The following is a 12969-nucleotide window of genomic DNA, read 5'->3' as shown; positions in this document are numbered from 1 at the left end:
CTTTCCTTTAAAAGTAGGCCTACAGTTATATAAAGAAAATGCTGTAAATTTTGGTTTACAATCACTACATCAGGGGTCTCCAACCTGTGGCTCTGGAACTGCAAGTGGTTCTCTGGACCTTCCACAATCCCTCTAAATACATGACTAAAATATTTTTTTAAATCTATCTTTCTTATCATTGGGTTGGAAATGTTATAGAAAAATTACCAAGAGTCTAAATGAGTAAAAGTAATTAGAAGATTTATTACAGGAGAAGTATAAAATACAAACAATTTCACTTGCAAGTTGAGAGTGTCGTCCAGACTCGCGTGACGTCCAGAGAGACTCTGGCTCTTGCATCATTAACATCAGTTTTTATTCAACCTGGTTCCAGCTGAAGATCATTCTTTCAAACAGATAGTAGGAAAAGGGAGATTTGAAAGGCACCATTCTCGCCCAATCAGGCTGTTCTATCAGCTGCCTATCAGGCTCATCCTTCTCCCACGTCATGAATCCAAAAGAGTGGTAGGCCTGACCTCACATACAATGACCCAACAGGAGAATAATAACGTCAATGTTCTATATCAGTAATGTTCTATATCAGAAAGAAAAGAAAACACACATCATGACATGTAATTGAGAATAATAAATGAATAAATGCATTTTACAAGTAAAAGAATGATTACACTTGTGGTTATTGTATGAGTAAATATGATTGATTGCCATATGTATTTAAATTACTTCCACAGAAACCAGGGACTTTGTTTTTCTTTTACATAATTTTCCACAAATATCTACATCCCTTAAAAGAAAGTCTGTTTATACTCTTTTTATAAAAGTTTTTCTTTACTTTGAAACCTAAAAGTGGAAATAAAAATGTAGTTCTTCAAAAATAACAAATGAACTACAGTGGCTCTTCATTAAAAATATATATTAAGTTGCCTTTTTGAAAAGTCTTGTAACATTTGCACCTCTAAAGGAGTTTTATTTAGCTGGCTGAGGGAAAAATGGCTCTTTGGATTGGAAAGGCTGCAGACCCCTGCACTAAACACATAAACAGATTTAGCAGCAGTTTTCTCTTTAAACACCAAAAGTTAAAATATTTCTTCACATATATTTATAAAATAAAAAAAATTATGAGAAAGAAGGATGCAATGTTCAGGATTTACAAACTAAAAGGTTTAAAGTCAGCAGGATAAATTTAAAGCTGTGAAGCTGCTTCCTTCTAAACACAGAAGGAACAATATATGATGAATATCAGCATCAGGTGAATAATATATATATATGTATATATATATATATATATATATATATATATATATTTAATGAATATTTATTATAGGCATTCACCGGACCTTTAATTAGAGACCTCCTCCCCCCCACCTCCCGGCCTTTGTGTAATACCAGAAAACACACCAACAACTTTTTGACTGCTGCCTCTAGGTGGATGCTTTAAAATAATTCAGAAGGTTTAAATGATCCGAAATGATGGATAAAATTAATAGATATCTTATCCATAGCTTATTATGTTCAGGATTGAGTTTGAGTCTTTCGGTCTGTAATGTATTACAGGGAGAATGGCGCCCCCTTTTGGCAGATAGTGAAACTGTCAGTCCAGTGCTGTAATTTAATGACTGTTTAAAAGTAACACAGTACGGTTATATGTTAACGAAAAGAAAATCCTCTTAAAATTACAAAAATATAGACGTGAATGTATAAACTAAAGTGACTCGAAGGTGAAAGGCAACAACACTAAAAATACAATAGATTAAGCACAACATGTACAGAAAACAGGAAAACAAAAAAACAGCTTAAACATTTTAAAACAAGTTTCACAACAAAAGCAACATTTCAGAAAATAAGAAAAAATGTGTATAATGATAAAAACTGTGTTATATAAAAATGTGTGGTATGTCATATGTTTTGCACATTTTGTCATATTGTCATATTAAATTGATATTCTTTGTTGTCGTTGCCCCTTGTTTATAGTTTTGCTTTTACTATAATTCTTTTCTGTTTTTCTGTGTCAACTGTAAAAAAAAAATATTTTGTTGTAGATAATATTGCAGGTTATTTGTTCAAGTCATGATTGCACTAGAAATGATATTGCCTTAGTTCTGTTATTATATGAACAAGCTTATTTAATATCAGCACTGACTGTTGCTCCTCTTCATCATTTTTTTCCTCCCATCAGTCCCTGGTTCAAAGATGTCCTCTTAGCCTGAGCTCGGGCTGCAAGAGAACCAGAAGAACCATCAGTAATACATGACTGATAACCCATTTCTCTCCCATTTCAGGTCTGACTCTGTCTCTTCTTTATCACATCATCATCTTCATCATTGTCGTCATTTGATGTGCTACTTTGAAGCTCAGGTAGAGGGTGCCAGAGTTTACTGAACATTAAACTTACTGATTTCACTCTGAATAGAAGCTGTACTTCCTGTTATAAGCTAAAAGCAAATGGGTATGACCTAATTTCACTTTGTCTCTAATAATGTTCTTATTTTGAGGGCAGGATGATTTTATGCACATTAACAAACATGTTGCTGCTGACAGATGAGACGTCATTTTAAACACTTTAACATTTTTTTTTAATTAAGGCAGATGAAACTGTTAACATGAGTTTGAAGGTTGTGGTTTTGTTGGACTGACATTTAGTGGCAATAATACAAACCACATGACTATAAATACGTTCAGCCTCGGTTTTCTTTCTCATCTGAACAAACAGGACAAACTACAGTGACCACTAAAAATCTGAAAAACATCCAGGTTTGTTCATTCAGGGCTACTGTAGAACAGTTTAACACAGCAACTTTAATGTCAATCATCAATTCATAATGAGATAAACTTTATAAAATAAAATGAGAACATTTAATGATGCTGCTCTTAAATAAGAAAAAACAATCAAGACATCAACATGTCCTGTAAGAGGCTGACAAGAGCTGAAATCTAATGTAGAAACATCTGCACAAACTGCTGTTACATAGAAAACCTGATATTGATAAAAGTTGTGTTAATTAGGGATGGGACTCGAATAAATAATTTATCTAATTAATAAAAGGCTTTGAAATAAATTAATGTCAACTAATCACATTTTAATCACATAACTATTTACCCTAAAAACAAGCTTTTTTATTTATTTAAATGACTTTTAGTGAAAGACTGAATAAAATAATAAACACAAACAGTAATATTGTAAAAATAATATTGTATACAAACTATCTCTGGACCAAAATAAACAGTCCTAATGTTGAAGTGACTGTGCCATGAGTAACAGTTTTCAACATGTCGGAGTGCTTTTAACTTTTTTAAAGTGTTGTTTTTGTAATAAATTAATCACAATTAACACATTAAAGTCCCAATTTGCGTGTTAATAAAAGGACAAAATTAAGGAAACTCATCTTACAAATGCAACACTCAGGTATGTTTTAAATTAGCAAAAGACCTCCTGGATGTAGAACAACACATCTTAGCTAAAAGCTGGACTTTATGGTAGAAGTGGACAAGCCTGTGACTGGAGGAAGAAAAAGTTCACACCAACACCAAACTGTGATGCAGCCGGAGTATCATGATGTGGGGCTGCTTTGCTACATCAGAAGCTTTGCAGTCAGTAAGGGTTGTTTTTTTTTTATTTTCAAGATTCTTTATTTCATTAGCTATATAACAATGTTCATGATTACTAGTATTTACATTTTTGTGTTTGTATCGACTTCACTTTTCATAGTTAAACATGTAGGAGCAAGAAAGTTGAAAAGTTAAAATATTTACAGATAAACAGGTAAAATGTGTACAGTAAAATATTACAATAGTAATAAAAAAACAAGACTAAAATAGAAATAGAGTTGAATAAGGATAAAATACGGTAGAAAGAATAGTAAAAGCTGCACTTGAAGTTATTGATGGGTTACTGATGACTGATGGATTTTGTTGCTGCAGCAAAGTCTCGACATTCAAACGAGATTTTTCTCACCATCACAGCAAGTAAAAATTATTTTTCTTTCAGGTTTATTCTGTAAAGGTTCTTTCAGGTGTTCTTACCCTTTTTCCACTTGCAGTATCTGTAAATACAGAAGATGAATATGATGTTGAAGATGATGAAGAGCAGAATGCCACAAATCAGCCTGATCCCAGATATGGGAGGAGGAGGAGGAGAAGGAGTAGGAGGAGTGATGTGAGGATCAAGCTCGGATTTGTCTAGGAAAAAACAAAAAGGACTAATTAGTTTGATGCTATCACAGAAATACAGAAAAACTTATTCTAGGTACATATTAGTAAAGTTACATTTATTTTTTTCTCCACATGAGCAGATTGACTGAGTCAAACTGCTACAAGTCTAATTTATTATTTGTTGATAGATTAAAAAGGGTAATAATCAGGATTTTTAAATGAAACCTATCAAATGTGGGATAAAATTAATTTTGGTGGGTATTAATATAATATAACAGGTTAGTTTAGTTACTTTCATTTGAAATGACCATAAAATTGTTCTAAAACCATTTGCAAAACACCGATGTAACATGTAAAAAGCATATAAAGTGACATTGTTTTTTCTGTTAGGGAGGGGCTGTGCAGCAGAGCTGGTGCACAGCAGAGAGGGAGGGCCTAAAGGAAAGCTGGTCCTCTTTTTAATGCTGCCAATAAATTCTGTTTTAATGGCAAACAGAACCTCTATAAGACTAAGAATCAGAGCCTTACCCCTCACTGTCAGCCAGGTTTGTGATGAGTTTGTTCCAGAAGGATGCTGACATTTGTAGAAACCTTCATCTTTAGACTTGGACACTGCTCTCAGAGTCTTCTTCCCTGTTTCTTCTCTCCCAATGAAAGTACCATCTTTGTAGAAGGTGGCAGAAAAGTTTGATGTTGCATATTCATCATCCTCTTTCTTGTGGGAACAATGAAGTGGAACATCATCTCCCTCCATGACAGGATGTACAGGACTCTTAATGATCACACTGTGAGCTAAAATGTAAATTTGAGACAAAAATTTATGTCATTTTATTTTGTACCAACAATGAAATAGACAAAAACATGCATGTTCATGTGGCATTACCAGTCACTGTGATGTTGATGGTGTTGCTCTCTCCTTCTGGAGATTCACACCAGTACACTCCAGTATCTTCTGGGTAAGCATTATCGATGGTGCAGGAGGACTCGCGTGCGGTTGCCCAGCCCTTTTCACATGCCTGAGCAGTTCGGAGCGTTGTGTTCCTCTTCACTATCCATCCACTGGAGTTCCCCACACATGTCAGAGTGATACGGTCGTATCGGAAGAACTGAGATCGGTCGGGAGCAATGTTCATCTGCACAGAAGCAGTGGCTGCAGAGAAGCAGCCTGAGAGAGAATATTTCAGTCAGGACTTGTTTTTCTGATGATAATTTATTCACATTCAAATAAGATGGACATGTTCAGCAGCAATACTCATGTGGCTGTGGTGGTTCAAACATAACAAGTTGGTACTAAAGAGTCCTAAAGTGTTGATCCACGTCAGGATTGGTTCTATGCTTTCATGATGTTTTCACCAAATTCTGAGCCTAGCATCTGAATGTGGAGCTGAAATGGAGACTCATCAGCAATGTTTCTCCATCTTCTATTGTCCAGTGTTGGTGAGTGTGTGTGAATTGTAGCCTCAGTTTCCTGTTCTTAGCTGACAGGAGGCACCCGGTGTGGTCTTCTGCTGCTGTAGCCCATCTGCTTCAAGGCTGGACGTTTTGTGTGTTCAGAGATGCTGTTCTGCAGACCTTGGTGGGAACCAGTTCTTATTGGACTTCCTGTTGCATTTCTATCATCTCCAACCAGTCTGTCCATTCTCCTCTGACATCAACCAGACATTCTGGTCCAGACAACTGCTGCTTACTGGATATTTTCTCTTCTTCAGACCGTCTCTGTAAACCCTAGAGTGTGAAAATCCCAGTAAATACTCAGACTAACAATCATGTTGTTCAATGTCACTTAAATCCCCTTTCTTCCTTATCCTTTTGCTCAGTTTGAACTTTAGCAAGTCGTCTTCAGCATGTCTACATGACTATATGTGTTGAGTTGCTGCCATGTGATTGGCTGATTGGTGTGATTATTATTCAGTTGGTATAATGTTTGTGGCCATGACAGGAAGCCCAATATTCATATTTAGCTAATGTTGGTCTTTGTTTCCTCTCATGTGTTGGTATCTTCTTTTAAAGAGCTTTGTCTTCTGAAGACAGGCTGCTGAGCGGAAACCAAACCACTCAGGATGTGGGCCAGAGAGCAAAAGAAAAATTGGCAGAGAAATAGAGTTTTGTTTTAAAAAGGAAGATAAAAAAACCTCATCTCTCTAAGAAAACGCTTTCATCTACAGATGACAGCTTTTTGGAGAATAAACTTTAATTTCCTAATTTGTTTGTAGTCGTTACTGTGGTTACTATGGATACCAGAAGTGAGAAAGGTGTACGACCCAAAGATATGACAAACAGGAACTAAAGACCTAATTTTGAATAAGAAGTGCTGACAACAGCAACAATCTGTCCTGATCATAGCAAACCCTGGAAAATATATTTTATACACTGAAGGAGAAAATTACAAGTAAAGAGCAGGTGTGTTACGCGAACAGGAAGTAAAGACAACAGAATAAACAAGGGGCTTTCTGTACAAAATAAAACAGGAAGATAGAACATGAGCTGAACTAAAACAGAAAAACAAGACAAACAATGAACTAAATAAAATAAAAATTACAAACTTACTTTAATGAAACAAAATGTAACTGTTCACCAAAGAGCAAAAACAAGTGTTTTAACCACTTTAGATTGTTTAGGCATTCAGAAAATAGTTTTAGCTGACATTTATTACAACCTTTTAACCAAAAAAACAAATCAGAAAGTCCGGTTTTGTCTGAGAAAAACAACATTTTAAGTTTAATGTGCCAGAAACAAAAAAAATTAAATATCCACATGAGAAACAGAGAAATCTGCCCAAAATAAAACATCCAAACTGTTTCCCAACATACAGAACAAGTTTTGATGATTTTCACATTTGATTGTTCTGAGAAAGCAATTAAAAAATGATCAAACATCAGTAAGGATGGAGATAAACATGCTGATTAACAGAAGGTAAAACACTGTAAAACAATGAGAAATAAATTATTTACTTACAGATCAAGAGACAGAGGGATGTGAACGCCATGATGTCGTTATGCTGTCGTATAGTAAGTTGGTCCTGACAGAATACCACACCTTCATCTAACACAGGAAATCATCACAAACAGCTGAATGTAAAAAAGAAAGAAAGAAAAAAAAGGTTTGTTGGACTTTTAATAAACTCATATCACTCCTGCTGCTTCTTATGTCCAACAGTCATCAGTTTGATTAAAAACAAGTTCACTCTGTTATTATCCAGATCTTTCTCAGTTTGGGCTGAAAACCACAGAATCAGAATGAAGAAGCCGTTGAGTCTAACTTTAGAGAAACAGGAAATGAAACAACTTCGTGCAGACGCAAAAACCTTGTTTTCACATACAGGATGTACGTGACTGGTCTTTGTATTCTCACCAAGTTCAGGTTGTTTAAAAGATTTCTGCATCCATGAATAACAGCGCTGAATGAATCATTGCTGCTTCCTCTCAATATCTTTTTCTTATATTTGTTGACATAAATGTAACATTAAATGCATAAAAGCAATTTGTATTTGTGACAAAAAGACAAAAATTATTAATTAACTTGAACAGTTTCACATGACCATTATTATTATTATTATTATTATTAAAATAAATCTCTCACATTTAGTGCAGCTCAGGAGGGGAAAGCAGTGCTCCATCAACACTGTACAGTGGGGATGGGGGCTGCTGACCTCGATTCAGAACGTTGTGAGGCGGTGGAAGGAAAACTCAATCCCGCCAACACGTCTTCCGATGAGGAAGCAGAGTCTGGGGTAGCTGGTGCTGGTTCTCCTATCTCTGGGGCTGAGGTCGCTGAGATGGTTAAAAAGCTCCTCAGTGGCAGGACCCCGGGGGTGGATGAGGTCCACCCAGAGTTCCTTAAGGCTCTGGATGCTGTAGGGCTGTTTTGGTTGACATGCCTCTGCAGCATCACGTGGACATCTGGGACAGTTCACCTGGACTGGCAGACTGGGGTGGTGGTCCCTCTCTTCAAAAAGGGGGACTGGAGGGTGTGCTCCAACTACAGGGGGATCATGCTCCTCAGGCTCCCTGGTAAGGTCTATTCAGGGGGTCCTGGAGAGGAGGGTGCATCAGGTAGTCGAACCAAGGACTGAGGAGGAGCAGTGTGGTTTTTGTTTCTGTTGTGGAACAGTGGACCAGCTCTACACCCTCTTCAGGGTCTTGGAGGGGGCAAGATTTACCGGTCGATCTACATTCCTATCCTCACCTATGGTCATGAGCTGTGGGTAGTGACCAAAAGAACAAGATCCTGAATACAAGCGGCTGAAAGGAGTTTTCTCTGCAGGGTGGCTGGGCTCTCCCTTAGAGACAGGGTGAGAAGCTGAAGTGATCCGGGAGGGGCTCAGAGTAGAGTCGCTACTCCTCCACATCGAGAGGAGCCAGATGAGGTGGCTCGGGCATCTGGTCAGGATGCCTCCTGGACGCCTCCCTGGTGAGGTGTTCCGGGCACATTACACAAGAAAGAGACTCCAGGGAAGACCCAGGACACGCAGGATGTACTACATCTCTCATTTGGCCTGGGAACGCATCAGGATCCCCTGGATGAGCTGGTGAATGTGGCCAGGGAGAGGAAAGTCTGGGTTTTCCTGCTTAGGCAGCTGCCCCTGCAATCCTACCCCTGATAAGCAGCACAAAATGGATGGATGATAAAAAACTTGAATATCAGGTTGGAAAGCAAAGCAATTTTTCCCACAAATTTACAAAACTTTCAGACACTGTCATGCTGGCACCATATCAGCTGGTATAGAACAGTTCTAATGCTAAAAGGCCGTACAGTAAAGGGGAATTTGTGAAGACATGACTCGTGGCAACATGATGTAAATGATACTGATGAGTAAATTAAACAAAAAGCGATGAATATTTTTTTTTTATTATAAAATAGTTTAAATTAACATGGGATTATTCACATTTATTAAATAATAAATGAAATATCTAAAATTAGTTAGATAAATATAACAAAACATAAAGCACAAAAACCTGAATTAAGCCAGTAATATATATATATATATATATATATATATATAGGCCCCTACATAAAAAAAAATACACACTCTCACTAACAGCTGCATCATGACATAAAGACATCTGATAGGCTGCCATGATCGTGTGACACAGAAGGAATACACTGTTGCTTCACAGCTATTTTATTGCCTAAAACTTTCAGAAGTGAAAATAGTTGTCATGTTTTGTATCAGCAGAGTGAAATCTTAAAATATTCAATAAAGTAACAAATCCCATATTTTGAATGGTTGATATGATCTGCTCATCCCTACTTTCATTAACAGACGAACTGAAACCATTTCTAGATGAAACTGTGGTTACATCATTATTAATTGTTGCATTGAGGTGTGTTCAGAGGTAGTTTATACTCAGCAGCGATGCTTTTTTCAAATCCATTTTACTGGTGAATGCAGAAACCTCTGAAAACAATGATTTGTTCCTGTTGGTGGATCATGTACATCCTGTATGTGAGAACAAGGTCTCTGTGTTTGTATGCGGTCGTTTTATTTCCTGTTAAAGTCAGATTAAGAACAACACTGAGTTTGATTCTTTGTTTTTGACGTCAGAAAGATCTAAATGATGAAAGACTGTTTGTAAGCAAACCTTTAAAGTCGGAGGTGATAGGAAGCACCTTTTTGTTCTTTGTTCTTCTCATCTTCAGCTGCCATCATGTCTAAGAATAAATAAAAAATTCTTTGGTGCCTCTCATTTGTGAATATTTGTTTCTGTTGTTTCTGACATATTAAACTTAAAATGTAGGTTTTCTCAGACAAAACTAGGTTTTTGGATTTGTTTTCTTGGATATCAGGGTGTAATAATTTTTCATTTCTACTATTTTATGACCTTTTACAGCTTAAACAATCTAAAACGGATGAAAGAATTGTAGAGAAAATGAATGTCTCATAGAGTGACAATGGAAATAGTTGTGCTTCTGTGGTTTATAAACATGTGGTCACTCTCGTTTTAGATATCACATCATTCTGTTTTCACTAACTCTGCCTGCTTGCCTTTTACATGGAGGCAAATTAGCACACAGTGGCTCGGAGGTTTTTTTTTTTTTTTACTTTTTTTAACATAACTTAAATGACCACAGATAGATAATGAATAAACTATGGTTACTGTGATTTGAAGAATCTCTCCAGAGTGTTGGTCTTGTACCTGCTTATATCCTGAAAGTTACCTGGCTCAAGCAGAAGCAAAAGGAAGAAGAAAATAAATTCAAGAGAAGCACTGATAAATAAATAAATAAAACATGAAGACAAACAAGCATTGAAATCAAATCTCAAATAAATACTAATGGTTAAAATAAAGCAAATGGAAACCACTCTGAAAAAATGAGATGTCATGGTCTTGGGGATTTAACTTCTTCTTTTAGGTGACATTTTCTCTGAGATTTCAGGATTTCTGTGTCATTTTGGTTTCCGTTGGATGTCTGTTTCAAGGCCTGTTTACTTTAGTTTAGTGAAAATAGTTAGTCTCACTTCCCGGTCTTGTTCTTGTGTAACGCTTGCTCTTTGCTTGTAATTATCTCTCTCAGTAGGAATTTTACAGGTTTTGTGTGTCTAATGACAGATAGTTTTCTTTGGGTTTGTACTGTAATGTACAGTCCTCTTATTTAGGTAAATTTAAAAGATTTTTCAGATGAGTTTGTGCTGTTTGTTCAGACAAAGAGTGAGGCTGAGAATTTATAATGATGCAGTCTGCAATATTTTCACTAGATGTCAGTACAACAATACCTCAGCAAATTAGCAAATTAAACCAGGTTTATAAACTAACAGGAAGCAGAAAGCAAAACATTAGACACAACGGAAAACTCAACCTTTCCTTTATTCGTATTTCCCCAAATATAATGTTTGTGCAAACCTCTTCCTCACCAACAAGCTTGATTAAGCTTAAAATGCCACCGCTGACTTATTTATAAACATAAGGTATTTTGCATTGACTATTTATGGTAGAATATTGGTGTGTAGGAGATATGAGCCAATTTCACCTGTGCAAACATTCAGGAAGAGTGTTATTTATAAAGCTTTCACCTGTGTGGACGTCTTGTTTTATAAATCTGAATATTTTGGGGGCACACAAACTTTGGGTTCTGGGCATACATACACTTTTAGTAAGTATGAGGAGTTTTATAAATGAGGCTCCTGAACTTTCTTAGGAAGTAAAGTCTGGTCATCCCCCTCCTGTACACAGCATCTATGATGATCCTCTGGTCTGCTATCCAAGTACACACCTAAGTAATTATTTATTAGTAGCTGTCCACAACCTCCACCACCTCAACCAGAATCCTGATTGGCTTGTGTGCAGATTTCATCCTCCTAAAGTCAATGTCCATCTTCTTTGTCCAGAAAAGACAGAGTTGGCATGATAGCTGACATTGAACAAACCATAAAAGCCAAAGTACTCACGGCAGAAGATGTTGCAAAGGCTGAGTTGGAATTGATCCAGCTCCATCAAAAGCAGAAATATTCACAAGGAACAACGACGCTACAAGGATAGGACTTTGTTCTCTGCTGAAGGGAGGAAGATCATCATCGTGGAGCTCACTGTGCCGTTGGAGGAAAGGTGTGAAGAAGCATACCAGAGGAAAAATGAGCGCTACAGTGACCTGGTGCAGGACTGCAGGGATGAAGGTTGGCAGGCATGTTTGTACCTGATTGTGGTAGGATGCAGAGGCTTCCCAGCACAATCAATCAGGCAGCAGAGAGAGCCTACTGTTGGATATGGAGAAAGAGAGAGGAGGCAAACTGGGAGCCAGGAGGGAGTGAGTAGAGGCTGGCTACCTCTACTGACCCACCAGCAGGAGGGTGTTTTGGTTTAGGGTCAAAACACACAATGACTGCTGCCAAACATCTGATAATACTACCTCCTGGCTAAAGGCTGCAGTCATTAGGCAATGACTGAAAGTAGAAGCATCCCAGGATGCATTTTACCACCGTCAGAAAGAACAGTCACATCTTTAAGCTGGATCCATTCTTGGCAGATGGAGTACAGAGAGTAGGATGTCACCTTTACAAAGCTGCTATACCTTTTAAAGCCAAACATCCAGGAAATTTTGCACAAAGATGAATGAATTTCTAAACTCGTCCTCTGGATCTTTGTTCTGGTGCATGAAGCAATGTCAGCCAAGCTTTAGCTGTCAGACAGATGGCCTCAAATTAGACTATATTTTAGTCTACAGCTGAGTTCATGGTTAGTTTATGATTAACATCAGTGTAAATGCACCACTCACAGCTGAAAATTTACACAATTTCAATTCACGGCTTTACGGTTCCTCAAATTAAATTAAACTTTAAGTTGCTTCAATCTTTATTTATATAGCGCTTTCACATACCATCAGGTACCCAAAGTGCTGCACAGGTAAAATAAAATGTTGCTTACACTTACACTACATTGCTTACACTGTCATGTCTGCAGAGCACTAACTGCACTCGTCAGAAGCAAAGATAAAACTCATATCCTCACTCTGAGGTGTTTTTGTGGTTTTATGGATGAACAAACCTGCAGTGACGTTTGAAGGAAGGTTTACTGTGTTGATGAAACGCTCGAAGCTTCAGATGCAGCAGCACAGCGACACCTGCTGGTTTCCATCACTTACAGCAGCCCTTCATCACTGATGCTGAAACACTTCAACAGCTCACCGAACTTCATCATTCTCATTATTTTGAGTATAACATTTAAGTTTTAATCCTAAATATAAAATATTTTAGTTCAGATGCAGTTATTGTAAATGTATTCATTTAGATATAGAAACAATTTAATCGTCATATTTTTACTCCTGACATGATTAAATCAAACTGACCTGATCAATTATTAATATTATTCTTTAACTGCAGTTTTGACG

General features: G+C 37.0%; 1 protein-coding gene across 1 annotated transcript; it reads right to left on the bottom strand.

Annotated features, from left to right (window-relative positions):
• Positions 1-1197: 1197 nt before the first annotated feature.
• On the bottom strand, positions 1198-7404 carry LOC121640169. Its single transcript, XM_041985867.1, has 5 exons — positions 7102-7404; positions 5030-5311; positions 4675-4938; positions 4018-4173; positions 1198-2211 (listed from the first exon to the last, which is right to left on the bottom strand). Exons 1-5 carry the CDS (start codon positions 7130-7132, stop codon positions 2153-2155), a joined length of 792 nt encoding a protein of 263 aa, XP_041841801.1. The 5' UTR covers positions 7133-7404; the 3' UTR covers positions 1198-2152.
• Positions 7405-12969: the final 5565 nt, after the last annotated feature.

Source organism: Melanotaenia boesemani, chromosome 5 (genome assembly GCF_017639745.1).
Source record: "Melanotaenia boesemani isolate fMelBoe1 chromosome 5, fMelBoe1.pri, whole genome shotgun sequence".
Lineage (NCBI taxonomy): Eukaryota > Metazoa > Chordata > Actinopteri > Atheriniformes > Melanotaeniidae > Melanotaenia > Melanotaenia boesemani.
Note: the sequence above shows the minus strand (reverse complement) of the source record. Positions and strands in the feature narration are given on the sequence as shown.